This window comes from Agelaius tricolor, unplaced genomic scaffold (genome assembly GCF_023055355.1).
Source record: "Agelaius tricolor isolate 1412-34295 unplaced genomic scaffold, bAgeTri1.0.p SCAF_13, whole genome shotgun sequence".
Lineage (NCBI taxonomy): Eukaryota > Metazoa > Chordata > Aves > Passeriformes > Icteridae > Agelaius > Agelaius tricolor.
In genome coordinates, this window is record NW_027269273.1 from 19376424 (window position 1) to 19397277 (window position 20854).

The 20854-nt window shown below is 40.8% G+C and overlaps 1 protein-coding gene across 1 annotated transcript in view; it reads left to right on the top strand.

Moving 5' to 3' along the window:
* Positions 1-7833: 7833 nt before the first annotated feature.
* The window catches only part of WDFY4 (WDFY family member 4), a 112880-nt gene continuing 99859 nt past the window's right edge, over positions 7834-20854 (top strand). Inside the window, exons 1-7 of the mRNA XM_071439064.1 lie at positions 7834-7985; positions 11922-12204; positions 15790-15904; positions 16516-16619; positions 18005-18151; positions 18510-18699; positions 19788-19977. Coding sequence (XP_071295165.1) covers positions 11923-12204; positions 15790-15904; positions 16516-16619; positions 18005-18151; positions 18510-18699; positions 19788-19977 — 1028 coding nt within the window. The 5' untranslated portion in view covers positions 7834-7985; position 11922. The remainder of the gene's footprint in view (positions 7986-11921; positions 12205-15789; positions 15905-16515; positions 16620-18004; positions 18152-18509; positions 18700-19787; positions 19978-20854) is intronic.

A 20854-nucleotide genomic window follows, 5' to 3' on the forward strand; every position in this document is an offset into this window, starting at 1 on the left:
TATGATTCTAGATCCTTAACAAGATTCCTAAGCTTGTGTTCCTGTAGAGAATTTCAACTTGGAAAAAATAAGGTACTGAAAAGTTCTATATTACTGGATTTTCAGAGAGAGCCAAGCTATTCTTTAGAGTTTTATGAATGGAATTTTTGTTTTGGTTAAAAGCAACTAAATAACCCTCTAAAAATCACCCACCTGAACTCCCCACCAATACAATTTGTCTCAGTATCTTGTTTGTTATCCTTCATCTAACCTTACTAATATTTTTGTTCAAGGAAAAAATACCTTTCCAAAACAAAGCATCAACTAGATTGGTTTTGAAAGTATCAAAAACTATTTTTTAAACTAAATATCCCTTATGTTTTTTCTTTTCCTAATGCTGACAAAATGTAAAGGTAATTTGCTTCCCCCAGAGTTTCATTCTTCATCCACAATCTTTTATCTGCTCTGCTACATGCTGACACCTTTATAAACTGTGTCCCTAAAGGGAGAAGGTCAAAATACAGCACTGTTTTCTAAGTGGCTTCTCTGCTGGGTGCCCAAGTAAAACCTGTCCATTCCAGAGGCTGGTGGGAATGTGAAATGTAATCCTATAAATGCTTAAGTAGCTGAAAGCCTGCAAACAGGCAGGTGAGTGGTTATATTTTGTGCTGTGGCACTCTACTGTCTCATTTTTTAAGATGGTCTCAGGAAAATAATTGGAAGCTGCAACTCTAAGACGAAACTGAGCTGTGTACTTGCAGGTATGTGAGATTTTGGCTGCCTGACGCGGGAGCAGCCCTTGCAAGCCCTTCTGTTGTGCTGCCACCTCGTGACACTCAGGGAGGATGGTGCCAACACAAAAGATGCTCAGAATGAAAACTGCCCAGGTTACTGCTGGGAACCACAAAGCAGGTGATGCTCTCTGGAGCTCAGACAGCAGCTAGGAGGCTGTAAGGTACAGTTTCCTATTTAACATCTACATGGACAAAACTGCCCTGTGGAAAGGGGATAGCTCTGAATATCTCTGGCAGGAATGCCTGTGTTGGGCAAAGGCTGTCTGTCTGAATTTTTCATCTTTATTCTCATCTCATTTGAGGGGAAAAAAAAAAAAAGTTTGTTGGAAATGAAATAAGACATTAAATAGAAACAGAAATGCCACCAGATCCTGGCCTACCTCACTAAAGGTTTAGTCATATGCTTGTCATCTGTGCATTTCAGATGTCTTTTAAGATGGATCCCCCCTCTGAGCTATTCTTCCACTTGTGCAGAATAAAGCATAAGCCATGTGCCTGATTTTGACATTTTTTTCCTTTTTTTTTTTTTCTGTCAACCCGTTCTGAGCACAGGCTCTGGTACTACTTTGTTGCTCCATATCTGGATGAAGGGGGCAAACCTTGCAGGTTACATTCTGAGTGCATGTAGGTCCCAGACTTTGACAAGGTAGGTTTCTGCTTCCTCCCATAACTTGAGGCATCTGTATTGTGACTGATGTACTGAGATACAAAACAATCATTTAAGCTTCACCTTATGACTGCTGTCTGTTTTTTAGACAGCTTGACAAATCTTGTTACTGAATAAGCCTCCATGTGCAGCCTGCCATTCACATTTCCCTGCTTACAGCCAGGCAGCTCTTGAGGGCAGTGATCCCAGACACCCTGTGTCTGGACTGGCATCCTAACGTGCAGCCTTGCAGAAGGAATTCTCTGGTCTGTCAGACCTGAGCCAATGCTCTGCAGCCCTGCAGCGGCACAGCAGCAGAAGGGGCTCCTGTGTGACGTGGAGCTGCTGAAGAGCTTGTTGCACTTCCCTCTTGTGGTGAGCCCCCCTGCAAGGTAAGGACTGTGTTCTTTTACCAGTTCCTCCTTTACTGCATGTGGTAGCTACCTCTGCTGTGACAGCTCTGCTTTCAAGTTCTGCTGAATGCTCTGAGCTCCAAATGATCACACAGCCAATGACTAGTTCCTTGTTGCTCTAATTTACCCCCTTAACAAAGTATTTTCTACTTGTACAGTGCTCAGGTTTAATTTCAGGACTAAAATTACCTCTCTGATGAGCAGCAGCAATTTTGTGTGTCCTTATTGGTCCAGTTCCTAATACAAAAGCAAACACTAATGTAGAATCTGGCTATAAATTAAGTAGAGATGGAGACTTTTTTCTAATTATTTACTAGCCTAGAACGGGGTTGTTTGAACACCCTAAAAGCAAGATCCCCCAGGGAAGCAACTCACCTTCAAGAATTGTTTGTTTGGTTTTTTTTTCAAATCAGAGCATACCAGACAGCAAAACCACTGTTTTCATCCCCATTCCTTTTGTCCAGAATTTTGTATGACATGGCAAACCAAATGCAATTGGAGTATTGGTTCTATAAATAAAGAATTGAAGAAACGAGAAGATACCTGAGTCTAGTTCACAGTGCTAGAAGAATATCAATAGCAAAACCTGGCTTATCCATGAATAGGGTGTGACAGCTTACTGAGCCTGGCTTATTAGGCACTGAGCAGGTATGACTGTGGGAAAGCAGCCTTCCTGGATATGTGCAGAGTCTCTCTGGGAGCACAGCTTATTGGAGAACAAGGTCACAAGAGCTGGAGTTTATCAGTAGACTTGGAAGCTGCAAAAAAACCCCAAAAAGCCAAACCAACCAACAACAAAAAAAAAAAGTAGTTAGCAGGGGACATATCAGAGCTGGAAAAATGTTTGCTCTCACACTTGTGTTTGAAGGATCTTGTTTAATTTGTTTAGCCTGAACTTCAGGCTCCCTATTTCCTCTAAGATGATGATGAGTGTTGCTGTAGGCTGTGCAAGCTACAAAACATCCTTGCAGAAAGCAAAGGGGGTGTAAAACAGGAACTAGGACCCATTTATGAAACTGAAGGAAGTGATGTTGTCTGCAGAGATTTTGATGATCCTTCTGCAGAGAGAATAAGAGTAAATATTCTAAGAAAAACATAAGAATGAATCTTGCGAGAAAAGCAGGTCTTGGTCAATGTGGGTTTTGTTATTACATTTTGTGGTTTTATCTGTAGCTGCCTGTGAGAGCTATTTTCTGATACTGACTCTGTCTTAGTCTAACTTTGCTTTGCAAATATTTTAAAAAATCATGCAGAACTTCTGTATCATGATAGTTTAATTCAACAACTTTTGTGTTGATAAGAAAACAACGAATTCCTGTGTGTCCTGTAGTGGAGAACTAATCTGAGGTACAGGAGGGGTAATGCCATTGATATGACAATTAAATTTTTTGCACCAGCCTTTCAACTTCCTCCATCTCATTAGGCTAACATGGATTCTTGTGTGGAGATCATGTGTTCAGTCAAGTTGCCTTAAAATTTTCCTGCACAACACTTTTCTAGTCAGTAGGTGACATTTAATCAAAATAGCAGCTTCCCAGAGGAACTTTCTTTTTGATACTTTTTTCCTTCTGGGAAAAAATATTCAATTTATACAGTTCTTTTTGAGTCTGACAATTTCAAATAAAAATGTTTTCACTTTTATTGCATATACATTTTACAATGAGGCTTCTTTTTTCTTGTCTTTTTAAAAGTTGATGCTATTTTATTGACTCTGGAATAATTTTGAGATTTATTCAGGCACAGAATTTTTAAAAAGTGTAGCTTAAAATTATTCAGTGTACTTCTGTAGTTATATCATCCAGTGAGTCCCCCTGACTAATTTTTACAAAGGCAAAAAAATGACCAAAGGGTGAAGCTATCAAGCAGCTGATTTACATGTGCTGCATAATAGTTTGTAGGAAACTATCTCAGGATTGCACAGATTTTGAAAGACTGAAAACCACTGTTGCAGCCCAACATGTAAGATGCAGGCAATTGAATACACCTCTGTTGGTTCCTGTTAAAACAAAAGCATTGGAAAAAATTCATTTTGATTAACACATTTGTGTTGATGGAGGAAATTTGTTTCCAATGAAACATTTTGAAATAGCAAAATTCAAGTGACAGATGATCCTTAGTACATGACATTGCTGCTGCTGATGGAAGGTGCCAGGGGCACAGAGGAGCAGCTGCAGAACTCCTGACCTTGCTCAGGCAGAAACATGGACAAAGGAAATGGATCACTTTCCTGAGACAGTTAGGAGCTTGACCACAGGAGCAAGGCTGAAAACTGCCCAGTTCTTTTAAACCCACAGCCATGGTGCCAGGGTAGTATGAGGTGTCTGGGGCTCCCAGCACAGGCTGGGAGTGCTCAGGTGCAAGGGATGCTGGCAGGCAGCAGGCAGGAAATACTCTCCTTCTGGATAAACTGTGTGTTTTCACCAGCCATCTCTCATGGTTTCCTCAGCATGAGCTCCATGTAATGTACAGCTGCAGGCATTCACCCGTGCAGGTGCACAGACAGGTGAGTTACCTGGCAGTCTGCACCGTGTGCCCGTGCTTGGGCTCCTGGCGCCTCCTTCCCCTCAGGGCCTGGGCAGGGAGGGCCCTGGCTCAGCTGGGGCTGCCTGCCAGCACCAACAGAAGCTGACTTCTCCTTCCACCTCCCCAGGGCTTTGACCTCCAGAGAAGAGCCAGCCCAAGGGGTGGGCTGGGTACATGTTCTGCTCCACGCCTCCCCTGTGCGTGTGCCCGGGGAGAGGAGCTGAGCTGCTCAGACCCCCTGTCTGCAGCTTCTTTGCTCCTGCTGCTTTTGCCTCTTTGGGAGGATGTGCTGAGGGAGCTGAATGCCTCCTTCATTGCATATTTCAAGGTTTGCTGAGAAAAATGATGAGTGAAAATGATGGTAAAGCAGATGGTTTAAATTTCTGCATTGCCTTTCTCTGAGGTTTCTCTGTCAGCTTCCGTTCTGCCACTGAAAAGAGGGGAGGAAAATGAAACACAGCCGCTTCCCTAAAGAAATGAATAATCATTCTAAGAACATTTTTAATCAACTTTCTTTTTATCAAGAAAAGATGATGGATTTTAGGAAGAAGGCAAAGAGTGGGGAAAAGCCTGCAGCTAATTCAACTTTTGGACACTGAAATGTTGAAAGGAACATATGTTTAACTTGCTTTTTTCTTGAGATTGAAGGTTACAAATGTGCAGCACAAAAATTTATTGTCTCAGCAAATTCAGCTGAATTTTATTTTTTATATCTACAAGGAGACAAACCTGCTGAAGGGAGAAATACAGGCTTTTCAGTAAAGCCCCATCCTGTTTGGGTTTGCAGTTGGGCTGAACTATGAGCCCTCAGGCAAAGGCAGGGGCACAGCAGTAGCCAGAGGATGGGTCTGCTCTTGCTGTAGCCAGTCAGCCATTTGGTGAATGTAATACAACTGAAGCAAGTATGCTTCAGTATGCAAGTATGCAAGTAGTGTTTTTGGGGAAATCTGCATTAGCTGACCTCTGGCTGAAGAAGTACTGTGATTCTTAGCATTCTGAACCAATAAGATAAATTGGTGTGGCTGGTATCATAGATGTAAAGGCATGAATCAGTTTTTTTTTCACTTGTGTGTGGAGACTGGAGTGGCAAAGAGAGAAGTTTGACAAGAAGCAACATGAGGGACAGTATTGGATGCTGTGAGACAGGTGGGCCTTGTAGCTACAGTTATCTCTGGATTCTTGTCTCAGAAAGCCAGCTGTAGGTCTGGCTCAGGCAGTCACCATCTCCACTGGGCCATGGATCACATCACAGTGCTGCCCTACCAGATGGCAGTTTCCAGTCGTGTTGGTACAGCTGGCTCCTGGGACCAGGAGATTTAGTGCCCTTTCTAGATGTCTCAAAGTGAAGGTTCCTTTGAACTAGGTGCCCTGACATAGATGCAAATGCAAGTGGCAGACATGTCTTTTTTGTTGTTGTTGTTTCCCTGAGACTGTTGGGAAGAGGACAAAGAAGGATTTTTCTTCCCATTTTTGTACAAAGGGGTTTTTAGCATAAACAACCCAGGCTGACAAAGAGTATTGTGGCACTGTTTGTTTCTATGTGAACTGTATGTTTGTCTTTACCCCTTGAGTTATTTTTACTACAGATAATTTGGTTACATCTGTTTTGCTCCAGTGAAGCAGAAATTAAGTAGGTGGGTGTGTTGAAACTGGACTTTCAGGCCCATCAACAGTTAGTGAAGTATGAAAAAGAGAAATGGTACTTCCTCTGCTGTGACTCTCCTAATGACTGTGTGTGTCTGCTGGAGTCCTGACATCATCTAGTGAGGAGGTACCACTGGATTGGGAACATCTCTGGGAAATAAACCTCTTTAACCAAACAGCATGGTGGGGATGCTGCAAATGACCATCTGTGCTTTTAAAGTGGTAGTAGAAGGATGGAAATGGAGCACACTTAGGCTTGGTTCTGAGTTAGGAAGTCTGAGATGGTGATGTTCTCTCTGGATTGGCATTAATATTCTGTTCTGGATCTCTGTGCTTCTGCCATTCAACTCAGCAGCATGGGTTGGGCTAGATTGCAGCTGGAAGAGGATCAGCTGGTATGTGAATGGCCTACAGCAGGAAAGCAGCAGATGTGTTGGCACAGAGCTTCGGAGGCTGCAGGCGCTTGCTCAGCCTGTGCTGAGACTGCCAGAGGCCCCACAGCCACACCAGTGCAGCAGGGGCTGGGAGTGGCTCTGGGGCTCACTGAAGTTGCCAAATCCAGCGTTCTCTGGAGCTGCCCTGAGTGTGCACAGCTCCGGGTGACCTCGCATCTTCTTGGAAAATACTCTCTAAATAAAACTTAGTTTAGCTAATGCTTTCCAAAACGTGGTCAGTTTAGAGGCTACTGTATGTATACACTGGTGCAGAGTCTTTTCCTTGGGATCTAAGGTATATTTCTGTTTGCTGCAAAGCTACAATTCTGCTTAAATCCTGGTATAATGTGTAAAGGAATGAACTGAACCCATGATTTTGCTGATTCCTGTATTCCAATACAAGACATTCCCCATAAGGAATGAGAACTGTCCTCTGGGATTGCTCTGTGCCAGGAACACCACTGCATCAAGAGAGGTCCCTGTGGAGTACAGGCAATTGTTATCCTGGTTTATGACTTACTAGGAGTCTTCAGCCTGGATTAACAGCACTTTATGCAACGAAGTTGCAGCTTGGTTGGAAGAGAAAGCTGGTTAGTTTTCCTTCTGAATGCTTTTTCAAGCATGTGAATAAAGCAGACATTAACAGAAAACAGCCACCTAGGGTAGAGTCCCCTCAGGTTTCAGTCACCGTAAGGTCATGATCCTGTTGACTCTCAAGATCACCATAAAATTGCTGGGGAGAAGCAGTTGGAAACACTTGAATTTCCTGTGTAAAAAATCTTTAAACTCCACCTCCCCTTAAAAAAAACCAACCAAACAAAAAAAAACATTATAAAGCCTTTCAGATGTGTTATTAGGAAGAACAAAAAAGCAACTAGACAACTGAGAAGTAATCTTCCCCTAAGCCCCTATCTAATCAGGGTTCATTTATGTTGTCAGTGAGCTTATAGTGCTTGTTTGCCTCTTGATCTGAGTAGCTGCCTTGACCATTTCAGTAAACAGGTCAGGGACACAGAGTTCCCCTTGCCATTCAAATGTATTTATTTTAAGGGTGCAGCATTTGAGGAAGGACTACAATAGTTGCCTGACTATTGTAGTTGCACAGAGAGCATGAGCAACAATAGTTGCACAGAGAACATGAGCTTTGTGGTGCTGTATTCCAGTAGTAGCGTTGTAAGCCTTAAATTTAAAACCAAAATGAAATCCCACTCCCCTTCCCCCTTGTGAATATGGTACAGAGGGGGAAATTCCTGGTTACTCTTGATGAGGGGAAAAGAATGCTGTGCCTTCCAGATTTGTGTGTTAGCTGAGCTGTTTCTAAATTGCTGTGGGAGCTTGATGGATCCTGAGCTGTGGCTCATTTGCTTTTCACTTCTGCTTTCCTCAGGAAGTAAGTGCAGCAGCTAATCAGGTGATTCACAGTGGAAAGTTTAAAGAGCACAGTGGGAGCTACTGCATACACCAACGTGCCTAGAAGGGCAGAAGCAGCAACACTCATTTCTCTGGATATGGTTATTGACTGCAATAGGAGCTACCACATCTAGGAGCCCAGGTACGTCAAGAGATGGTCTGTGAAAGCAGACAGAACAGAGTGCAATGTTGGCTGCCACTGGTGTATTTTGAGAGGATTACTTTCAATTAGTGAAAGATTATGTCAAAGTTCACTCTAAATTGCGGTGCAAAGACAGTTTTCTTTAGGAAGTAGTAAAATTCCTGTTTTTAACATCTGCAATTATTAGCTGTCATAACTGTGTTCATTCAAGAGTCATCTTGGCTGCTAATGAAAGGAAGGGAGCATAAAGGAATATCACACTGGAGTTTTGGGATGATCTGAGTGTGTGTTTCTGACAGTCCATAGAATCCTGGAATTTAATAGTCAAGCAAAGTATATTAGAGTAAGAATATTTAAAGCTGGTAGTCCTAGAACTAGGGGTCTGATATTTTTTCTAGTATATCTCTTGTTATCTGAACAGTTGAAGTAAATAAGAAGGCCAATTTTAGTCTTTATTTTGTGTTCATGTACTTTTGGAGATTAAAGATTGCACGTACACTGAACTAACTAACATTTTTTGAAGACACTTACTGTAAAAAGGGGACCAATTTTGGCCTGAATTTTGGTATGAGACTTGATTCTCTTTTGGTCTTGGTGCAAATTGGGATTTTTTTACCTGAATGCTTCTATGAACTGCTGAAGGGGGTAATAACAGATAAATATAACTAACATGTCATTAAAAAATCATGTTTGTTCAACTGGTAAGCTGTTAGCAACAGTATTCTGCTGGTCCTTCTGCCAGTTTTGGTCAGGCCTTTCTTCCCTTCTGTCTTTTCAGTCTGGAAAGATGTAACCACATTGCTGTGTGATTTCACACAAGCTTTATTTAGAAAAAAGGCAAAATCCATGAAGTTCTATTTTCTCTCTTTTTCTCTCTGTAACCTGACACTGCATTCTGACTGATACTATCAGATTTATTTGATTAGTCTTCACTTTTATATCTTTTAAAATATTTATTATTTAGATTTTACTTTTTTTATCATTGTGATACTTATCAAAAAGTATCTTATCAAATTTAAGAATCAAAAAACTTATAAAAACTGAAATAAGCTATTAACTTACACTGAGGATCAGAACAAGTGATGGAGTGTACAAGAGACAACATATAAGACTTTTTCAAAATACCTAATATATCCTTAATACCAAAGATATTTGAATTATGAGCTATGTGATTTTGCGGTTGGTCTAGAAGAGTAATTGTCCTCCCAGATGAATAGAAAATTAAAAGGATTTAAAAGTCCTAATCAAATGGTAGATGCAAGAAAAGGCTTCTAGTGGAAATATTTAAAGCCTGTCGTGCAAGTAGAGTCAGCAGACTGATACTGGAGTGCTGATATTTAATCTGATATGGCTTTTGTAGTCTAGGTAGTTGGAATAAATACCAAGGAATATCATAATCTTCCTTTTGCTTTCATGTAGTTTTGGAGATTAAAGTGTTTCATATACACTTTAAATGCCTCACATAGCCTGTTACAAGCTGATCTTCACTAAGGAAGTTGTTTGTGAGTAACTGGTTGTAAGAGTTTCTGTGGAGCTGGGATGAACTCTTTCATTACACAGATTCACAGAGTGAACACTTAGAGAAGCTATCCCTGCTTGCTTTAACTGTGCTACCAACAGGAAAGGCTTCTCAGTCAAGCATAAATAGAAAGAGAAAATTGGTAACCATATTTCCAGGGCCATGCAGTGCAGCTCAGGGAGCTGACTCATCAGTCACTGACCTTCATTTGAGGCCAGTGGAAGCACTTCATTTCACCTCTCCATGACTAATTTCACCATTTATAGAATCCCTCTGCAAAACACTTTAGGCTTCTCTGTGCAGAAGACCCTGGTGAATGTAGGCACTGGAGTGAGTTACTTGTAAACATTGATTTAGGCTTAGCAGAGTAGCTTCCAGGGTGAGGGATCTCCTTGTGGAAGAGAATGGCTTTCCTATTTGGGATGCAATTGAGCCTCACTGAAAGCATAACTGAACTATGCTCACTGCTAGAACAGCACCCAGGCTTTCTCAACCAACACACTCACAGCTTCAGGATGACTCAAGTGGGTCAAAATCCCCACACCAGAGTTAAGTATAACATATGACAAATGTAACTCCCACACAGTCATGAGGAACAGAGTCTTCCTGTTTACTCTGTGCACTCACCACACTTTCTTCTCATAGGGCTTGTTGTCTTAATACAGATAATTAAGGAAAACAACAGCAGCAAACCAGAAAATGTTGTGGAGATAGGAAGTTCCAGACTAACTGTTCCTTGGGGACTGATCAAAGTTATATAGGCCTCCATCTCCTAGCAAAGGACAGAGTATGGGCTGTGGTAAAATAAGCTAGCCTGGGTGCAGTGTGAAGGACCAGCACTTAAACATAGATGTCTGCTGGGACCATCATCTTGCTGCAGGTGGTGTGGTGCACAGTGATGGTGCACAGTGACAAGATAAATGCCCTGCCCTTCATCTCTGTGGTGCAGCACTACTGCAGGAGTGTGGAAGTGAGACTGGTTCATCTGGCACAGAGTGGGCAGAATGCAAGCAGTAAGCTAGCTGTGTAACTGATGGATGAAGAAGGAAGAGATCCCAAATGTTTTAGTGTGGGCTCATAATTCTAAGACAGACTCATAATACTGTCTTTTAAAATTTATTTTCATGTATGTATGTGTTGGTAATGCGGATCTGACTCAGAATTTTAGTTATATTTGCTTTTTTGGCATTTTTATTGAAATGGTGGAATAGCAATCAAAGAAACACTGTAGAGAAAGAACCTATTTCCCATAAGTGAAGGTAGATTAGTGTTTTTCTTTGAGGGTCAATGATTTGAGTCTTTTTAAAGACTCTTTTGAGCTCTTAAAAAACGATATATATGGTAAGCAAAATGAGGTACATTCATCTTGGTGACCACTCCCATCTGCCCAGCCACACTGTCATAATTTGTCCTGTTGTAGTAGTAGTCAGACAATGTCCTCAGTAGTAGTCAGACAATGACCTAGACTCCAGTAAGCATATGGATGACACTGATGGAAACTGGAGAAGCCTGATCTCTGTTGGTGTAATTGTTGTCATGATGTAGGCTCATCATAGCAGGGTAAGTTCACGGAGGCTGTGGCAAAAAAAGTAGGGCTGAGTGATCCCCCAGAAGACTATGGATGAAAAAATGGATGTAAAGTAGATGAGAGGACTTGGGGTTGAGATAAGGGTACCAGAAGATGAAATTAAAATCACATTTTAATTTTGATGGAAATGAGAGTGCCGGAAGCACAATGCTCCTTCACTGCAGCATATCCCCTTCAGTTTATAGGATCAGCAAAACAAGCAGTGTTGTGAAAATACCTATTGTACAGAGCTGTACATCTGCCACAAAAAGAGCTGAATGTTGCTGCCTCTTGGGGCCAGAACAGCTCTGTGAGGAATCTTTGGCTTTTCCACACAGCTACTATTCCAGATGGGCTTCAGCCCCACTCTAATGGGGCATATATCAGTGATGCGCAGCTAGGTTTAGCATCCATACTCAATGAAGTGTGTAACCTGGCTCTTAGCTAGTGCTCTTCTATTGCAGATCTGCTGATAGTAATAGTTACAACTTCTTTTACAGTTGGGGTAGCTGAGGTATAAGGGAGAGGACCTGCCTCAGTGACAAAGCCGGGGCTGGAATCCAGATTTGCTGTGTGGTTTACTGGTTTGTTCTGCCAAAGCCCAGATGAGTTGTGTAGCACATGCATACGTCTCATGGAAGAGAGCTTGTTCATGCAGTTGCAGTGTAGTAATGTTCTTCTCCAGGAGCAGGTTGATTTGCCATTAAATTGGAAAATAGTCAGTGACTGAGAATGTTTCCATATTTCTAAACTCTACCTCCAACAGTTAAAACTGTCAGTGTCTAATTTCTTGGGAGTTGACTGGTAAGAGGTGTAAATAACACAGTATATTTATCTGGTCTCATCTCAGCATGGACAAAGCAACTGAACTCATGTGGCAGCTGGAGGAGTCACCTGACAATGCAGGACAGCAGGAGCAGAGCCGTGATGGTGGAGACACAGCAGAAGTGCTGGAGCAGCCTGCACACAGCAAGGATGAGCAACCACACAGCAAGGATGAGCTACCTCAGAGCTGTACCCTCCTGTGGGAGACTCTGGGCAAACAGTTTGTAGAATATGAACAAGTGGCTCCATTTCTCATCCCAGAGGAGCAACAGAGAAGGCTGCTAGAATTTCTTCCCCTCTTCTTAAAGGTTTGTTCTCTTTATTGCCTTCGGTGCAGATGACAATTTGAGTTTCTTTTGCTTTATCCATTCTGTGGTCACCTAAACAGCCAGTGTAGTTAATTGAAGCAGGATCCCTCTAGGTGATAATTTTTTACTCCATTGGGAGCCTCCCCTCCAGCGTGGCAGCACCAAAAGGCCTTGGCTCTGTGTGAGCCCTGCTCAGCAATGACAGCAACATCTCTGTTATCAGCCCTGTGTGCAGCACAAATCCAAAACAGCCCCATTGAAACCAGACCAGCCTCTAGCCCAGACCAAACCAGCGTACTTACTCTCGAAGGTCCATGGAAAACATACATCCTTAATGCTTCTAGGAAATTATTCATCCCAATGAACTGGCCTTGCTATAGAAGATTGCCTCTCTAAACTGCTTCCTCCTGTCTTCATAAGAAATGTATTGCCGGCTCTATGTGAAATTCTTCCATTGAGATTTTCCTGCCTCAAATTTACAATTACAACTGAAATTCTTAGATCTCAAAGTTTCTAAGCTCTATTAGAGCTTTAGTTTTTGAATACCATGTAGTGAGCATGAAATAAACAAGTTATGGTGAGATGAGATTATATACAACATCTTTATATTTACTGATGCTTAACTAAGTATGAAAAACAAGAATGCCTTTAATGAGCTGATAATTTTTGGAATGAAATTTTCAAAGAACTGAGAAAGCAGAACAAGGGTGATAAAAGTTATAAAATCTTCAAGTCTTTGGAATTAAAAATTGGGCCACATAGCAGAAAATTCTCCCACGTCACAATAAATAAGCAAATAAATTTTAGTACTAGTACTTTAGGGTCAAAGGACAGTTGTTCCCAGGAGGCAAGATGAGTATTGCTGAGGGACTGGCAATGTTGTACGTATGCATGTGCATCAAGTGTTTCCTTCTTGTAGGGCTGAACTTCATAAGCCTTAAGATTGTAAAATCCTGATACTGAATGTCAGTAATGCTTGGAAAAAGGGGCTTTTAAATTCTCAAAGGAAACTTTTCTACTGAATATATTCATAATGGTGAAGTGAATTTTTCATTAGCTTAACACTTGATTTTATTCCCTAGGTATGGCATTCTTCCTCTCCTCTTCTCTTTGTTATGCTAGTGGAGCCTTGCATTGCCTTGTAGGCATTTAGGTCCAGAAGTGTGACTAGAGCATTTTGGCTTTGCATCATTCATTTAAGAGTACATTCTGGAGAATCTTTCCCTTTAGCTTTTAGTCATCATGTCCTTCCCTACACGACTTTTACTCCCTTCATATGCCAGCCTTCTGCTGGCTTGGGGAAATGCGTCTCAGTTTGAGTGGTGCACGTTGTGAAGTTCTTAGAGAAACTACCCAGTTTAACAATGGGCTCTGAGTGAGACCTCTCCCTCCTTGGAAGATTTTTCTCTTGCCTTTACTTCCCTGTTCTGATCATGCAGATGCCAATGCATCTCTGCCTTTTTGTTTCAGTGCTTTAGCTCTCACTCGGGTGGAGAGAGGGGTCACCAAGCAGGAGACACCGGGGGTGCGGGGGCTCGTTACTCACTGCTGCTCCTTGACGTAGAAGGAGAAGGTGTGGGAGGGAAATGTCAGCCATCTGCTCGTGATTCAGGCCTGGGCTGGGAGTCATTTTAATGTGCCTTCTGTATCTTCCCCCTTGGTGCCTCAGAAAGTATCAGAACGTTCTATTACATGGCTGGTTGTGAGCTAGTGTCTCTCTGTGAACCCTGGAATAGGAAGGGCAGATGGGAACAGCAGACACAGGGAACTTGTGGCAGAATCTTAAATATGTAGAAACAGGTTTAAGAGGAAGAAAGAAAATCAGATTACTTTGATACCGTATTTTTTGAGTTTCCCCTAAAGGCAGACATCCTACAATGGAGTCAGGTTGATATGCTCCCAGATACAGATCTTCTGTAGGCTCAGACATGAATATGAAATTAATTAAGTCTGTTCCTAATGGACAGTGTTTTCTAAAGATGGGTGTTTGGCCCTCAGGAAGAGCACTGACAAAATCAAATCAGAACATTAGTGGCCTGTTTTGTAGGGAGATGGACTAGTAGCACTGCTATGAACATTTGATTACAGCTCTCTGCTGTGTATGGTCTGAGCTTCTAAAACTTATCCTGCTCATTCTGTTAGCAGAAGAGTGAGTATAGCAAGGCCTTTCTAAAGTATAAAGAGGATGTTCCTTTTTGAGGAAGAGGGGCAGAAATCTTGCACTGCTTTCTTCTGAAAAAGGGCATAGCTTAATGACAAACATAGTGTATTTTTAAGTGACTGTATGTTTCTTGTCATTGTGTTTGCCCAGCTTGCTTCTGCTCTTTATAGATATTCCCTCCCTTCTGCATCAGAGGTGGGTGAATTGGTGGACCTTGCTTCTGCAATTGTGTCTCTGAAAGTAACTTAGGGTCAAAATCTGAAAAAAAATAGTTTGCTTTTAATATTATTGCCTGATTGATGAAAATTAATAATAGGCACACTGCAATTGCATTTCACTTTTGTAGCACAGATTTTGGGTGTATTTTACTTATTGACTGTGGTAAGATGAAGTAAAAAGTAGATGCTTGTCTGATTACTGAGAGGTGACTGACACTTTGTCCACAAACTGACATCTGTGATGAAAGAAAAAATTGAAAGCCACGGTAGGGAAGGGAATAGTATTTGTGGAAAACGTTCATTTACAAAAAGTTGCACTGACTTCTTGGCAGAAAGTACTATGGGATGTCTGATCCAATTTTTTTTAGGAAGACATATGTAATTTTTCTGCCTTTAATTATTGGGGCTTATAGTGTGGTATTTCAGAGCTTCTAAAAGGAGGAGACTTTTGTAAAGAAAAATTTTGAAGTTTGCTGAGGACAGAGTTATCTCAGACTGGTCTTTCGAGGTGAATGCTGAGCTTTTGCTAATACATAAATGTGTGCATCATCAGAGGTTTTATCGAAAAGAATTGGCACCTGGTTCTTGAAGGCTGTTGGGTGCAATAGTATTAGTCTGCTGGAATATTTTCTTTATTGATGTTGATTTTTTTTCCCCCAAAGGTAGGGCTAAGAAACATAAGAAGGGTTTGTTTGTCAGACTCAGGGAATCAGCAAGTCTTCCTGTTGTTTATCTAGTAAATTTTGTACTTAATTGCTTGTCCATTCTTGAACAAGGGAGTTATAAACCTATTTATAAAATTGTTTATAAACTTGTCTATAATTTTGTGTTTATTCAGGGTGTTTGTCATATTTTGAAAGGGGCTAGCATATAATTTTTGATACAAATTATTAGTGACACAGGTTATGATCAACATTTACATTGTTTGGATGGTATTCAGTGTAGACAATACTGTAAAAGCTCTCTAGTAGGTGCATTGCATGATTCAAAAGGTAGCTCCAGTTTGACTTCTGCATCCTCAGTGTTGTATGGGAAATCCTATCCTAAGCCTGTCTGGGAAATACTGCTTTATGGATTATACTGACTAGGGATGGAATTTTATAGAGGAATGTTAGCCTTATGCTCCTTTATTTATGTTTATTTGTTTTTGTCAACCTACCAAAGACATGATGTGTCAGAGACTTAACAGTTGCACCTGGATTTCAGGCCTGGGAACAGTCTGCTGGAGTAATTGTATTCCCCAACCTTCAGCTGTTAGCCGGCAAGGTTTCCAACCTTCTGACTAAAGAAATTAAGAGGAACCTCAATGGAAAACCTGCAGGTAAAGATCCCATACAATTTCCATTGGATCCAGTTATTCTGGAAATGTGTGTCTTTCAGTTGTACTCTGTGCTGGAAATAAAGGGGGAGCAGGAAAATGCTGTGTAGCAAGCCAGATATTTTAGTGGGTATGAGCTAGCACTGATTTGAGGTGGTTGCACTGAGGATTTGGCCTTGTATGCCATGCTGATCTTTAGTTTGGAACTTCTGTAGCTGGAAGTTTGTAATGTATGATGCAGGTAAGAGGGAAAGAGTAGGTTACATACTATTCTGAGGAGCTTTCTTAAATGAGAAAAACACTGCTAGCCACATATGGTTTTCCTGGTGGCTGTTGTACATTCCTTGTGCTGTCAGCTGCCAGGCCTCATGAACTGAGCTGGTATTCTTGGTGAAATTTGTCAGTTTGAAACATGTAGTTTACATGAACTGAGCTTGATGCTGAATCAAAATAATTTTATGTTTTTCTGCTTACTTTAGTGGACTCCTGCTACTGTAATTTTGTTAAATTTGTCAGATCTGTGATAGATAAATGCATAATGCATAGATAAAGCATAAATGCAGCATTTTCATCTTTCACTAAGGAATTAAACTTTAATGTTTTTGTGATAACAGAAGAAGCTCGTCTGGCTTTGGAGCAATTGCTGAAGCAGAAAGGGGAAGCAGGAGATGGCCATTTGCTCCTGAAAGCAGTGTATCTGCTCTCACAGACTGACTTGGTAAGAGAAAGTATCACAAAGCATGCTTTCCTTTTTATTTCAGAGAAACTGTGTAGGTACAGTAGAACACCCAAGTCTCAGTATTTGCATTATCCCTAATATTTTGAGCTTGAGCATGCCTTTAACTTGAGATATACAGTTAAAGGACACACCACCAGGTTTGTAGGCCAGACTTTTCTAAAAGGTAGAAGTAACCATTTTGTGCTTTCTGAAACCTTTTTAGTTTTGGTTATCAGACAGCTGGTTTTCCTAGTGTTTCACTTCTTATCCTCCCCCCCACTTTGTGTATCTTTTTGTGTATTTATCAGTCTAGTTTACATAGAAAAAAAGATAAATAGTAAGAATCTGTCTGGTGGTTGACTTTACTTTTCAATCCTGATAGTCTCTCACTTTAACATGTTTCACACACTCTACTTGTACCGCCATCCCAAATGCAGACTGGCATCAGGAGTACAGCCTGCTGGTGGCATCTGTGGTGTGTTTATCCATGACTTTTAGTTAAACAGTTTGTGTTAGTCTTTCTTGTTCAAAGACACACAAAAATAAAATCTTACTGTCAGATTATAGTGGATATGTTCTGTATCATAAGGAGCTCTATAAAATTATAAATATATCTAGTCACTACATGAAGTTTCTGATGAGATTCGTGTTTTTCACAGATTTAAGACATTGCCATTTTTTGTAGCACACATACCCACAAAACTTCATATCACAAACCTCATTCTTCTAGTTAGTTTGGTGCTGATTTTTGTTATGACTGCTGTGTGCCACGCACACATACTGGGACTTCTCTGGAAGTTCTATGCAGCCATAGTGAAGATGAGAGGAAAATAAGTACTGAGAAACACTGTGAAGAAACTGCCACTTGCATTTATAAAACCTGTACTTAGAAGTGTATGCGGTTATTCAATATGTTAGAAAAGCGAAGGCATAATAGTTAAACTGCTGCTATCCTGAGTCAAGAGGGAGTGGAGAATTCATACTTTCAGCATACCAGCCTCTCTAGCTGCAGGGTGTCCTGGAAAGTATTGGTAAAGGGGACACTGTCTGTCCCTGGCCTTGCTGTTGGTCCAGCTGCTGGGTAGTTTGCAGGCTGGTGCTTCACTGACTGCAGGTCTCTGCATGCAGGACAGAGTACTGCCAAAGCTGTAGTTCAGCTGGGGCAAGAAGTCCTGAGAGCAGCTACAGCAACACAAAGTGTGTTTAATTCTGCCAGTGGATTTCACAGCCATGCTATGTGACTGCCAGTCTTGTGTGCCCTAGAGCACCCATGAGGGTAAAATGCCCAAGTGGGTCTTTCATCTGCCATGGCTATTCTCAGTGTGTAGGAACACAAGGAAACTGTGGTCAGCTTCTGGAGGAGCTGATTGTATTTTTCTTCTTAGAGGACTATGTGGAACATTATTGGATCTGGACTCCCAGCTGCTCTGATGCAGTGCCTGTACCTTTTCTTTACTGTCCCTCTGAAGAAAACCAGTGATGACAGGGAGACAAGTGAGGATGATGCTCAAACCCAGGAAATGCTTGTTAAGGTGAGATGTGCATTTGGGGGTTTATTTGCCCTGGGTACTCAGATGTTCACTTAGGCTCCTAGTTGTTCATTTGATTCAAACTGCCAAAAAATATGTAAGCTTGGACAGCAAAATGTTGAATAAGCATCAGGAGCCACATAAAAACTATCTGATATTGTTTTACTAAACAAAACAACATGACTTCAACTGGGAAAATCCATTAAGAATATCATAGTGGTAGTTTTACTTCTTCATTTCACTGCATCCTTTCTCCTGGCATTAGTATCAAATTTATCATCTCCTTCCCCAATGGCTTTTTCTTCATCTCCTGGGCATCTCCAGAGGTGTTTATTGTACCTGATATTTGTTTGCTTTTCAGATAATGCTTAACATGTACAAAGAGGAACAAGGCATAGAGGAACTGCTGGCAGCTGATAAGCTTCAGTCATTAATTATAGCAACTTCTTCTCTGTGGGACCAGTGCAGCCACTCCTGGAAAGTACCTACAGGCTGTGTGCTAAGAACAATTTCAAAGGCTCAGACCAAAAACAGCATTGTGTATCTACAAGGTTTGGCTTCTTCTTTCCCCATCGCTCCCCTGAGAATGAATTACCAAAAAGAGTTTCCCCAGGACAGATTACATCATCTGTAATCTCCTTTACATCATCCAGTAGTCAGCTGCAAAGCATGGGCTTGTGACTTAGAGAGGAGAGCTTTATTTAGTACTGATAGTCATCTGGAAGCTGAAGGATCTTTAACATAAAAAACCCCCTCCAAATTACAGGCAAGAGCCAATCCCACTTAATCACACTGACATAGGCAAGAGGAAGATTTTCTTAAGTTGTGTGACTCAGTCTGTGGGTCTGAGCTTCATGAACACTAAATACAAGGCTGGGGTCAGAGTAATGGTATCTTTTGGGACAACAACATGGTTGGTTAAGCCCTCTCTTCTTCCTAGGCTTTTTTAGTTCACTCTTTTTTTTTTTCTTATTAAGAAGTGCAAAGGCCACAAGTCTCTGAGCACAATTTCTTAGAAGTGAAAAAAATAGTTTTATAATGCACAAAATACCATCAGTATTCCATGTAATGGAGTAAATGCATATAGATATTTTTATATTTTAAATCAAAAGACTTGGCTTCCTGAGTGAGATGGAAAGAACTGTTTGGGCATTTTGAAACTGCCCTGGAAGGACTGGCCATGAGATTAGACAAGAAAACTAGGCTTCATTTCTCAAAGCAAAATGTGTGTAGCCCATTGTATATGCTTAATTGAGCAAAGAATGAATCTGTGAACTCTGCACAGGATGTGTGATTGACTTAGTATGATACAATTAAATCTGTTAGTCTCTGCTTACCTTGTGCTCAGACAGCTGAATTCAGTATACATCAATTTTGGTGAGTTGGGGGATTGAAAGCTTATACTCCTGAGATTAAATCAGTTTCTGGTAGTAAAGCAAAGAAATGTATGCCTATTTTAAAGCCAGCAATGCTTCTGAAATTAGTATGATATTCATATATCCTCTTTTCTTTTTAGAAAAATAGTTATCTGACTCCTATTTTAATGGGAAATAACTTCAAAATTTTTTTATTTTTGTTACTAACTTTAAATTTGTTTGACAGTCAGTTCTTAAATACCTGCTGGGGTTTTTCTTCACAGCTGTTGACTGCATTAAAATAGCTGTTCAGAATCTCTTTACACTGGCTGATACTCTACCTCCTCATGATGTGTGTGAAGCTGCCAGCATTGTGTTGTGTTTTGTGAAAGATTCTTATCCTGTATCATCAGCTTTATTAACAGAGTTTGAAAATAATGATGGCTACCAGCTCCTGCTAAAAATTTTACTCAGGTAAGAGAGGTTTCTAGTAGGCTTCTAGAGCATGGTAAAGCTTAATTTTCAGAATGAATAGTGGTCTCTTAAAATATGAATCACATAGGTAACTCTGTGTGGATGCAAAGCATTGCTATATTAGGAAGGGAAGCAGTGCATAAGTTTTACTACTTTAGCCATAACAGAAGGAGAATAGTATAGGGGAAGTTAGTTTGCAGGTGGGATGGGGGCTTTTTGAACACAAGACAAAGGTTTTTCATCAATTAGTATTACAGAGGATGTAGGTCAGAGGCATTTGTCTCAGTTATGGTGAGCTTTTAATCCAGGAATACAGTCAGCTAGGGAGGGAAACACTATCTCCTTGCTGTGCAAAAGCAAGCAAACAAAACCCATCCAAACTGAAATCTGAGATGTTTACATTCTTCAGAACCCAGATGAGCATAAACACATCAGGAAAAATCCCCACTAGTTATCCCAGTCCAAAGTGCAAAGCAGAATCTGTTACTCTCCTTGTCACCTTGTGTTGTTGCACCAGGCTGAGTTTCTTTAATATCAGCAGATAATAAAGAGCATTTCCAGATGTTTTTGTTTCCATTCTGGATTTGCCTCTTCTTGTAGTATTCATCCAACACTCGTGAAAACTTTGGTCCCTGAACAACGACTAGGGTGGGGAGGGTATTTTGTAATTTGGATCTAGAGGATTGTAAATTGAATCATGAAGTCAGAGATATCTGTGAGTGACTATGCCAGTTCATGATTTTTGAATGGCACAAAATTATTAACTTATGATTGGGGAAAAAAATGTTTTTCTGGCAGTGTTTTCTTTAGTTACCAGAGACTGTCTAGATTTTCCTTGTAAATAAACTGCATTGAGATGCATATTTCTGATTAAATT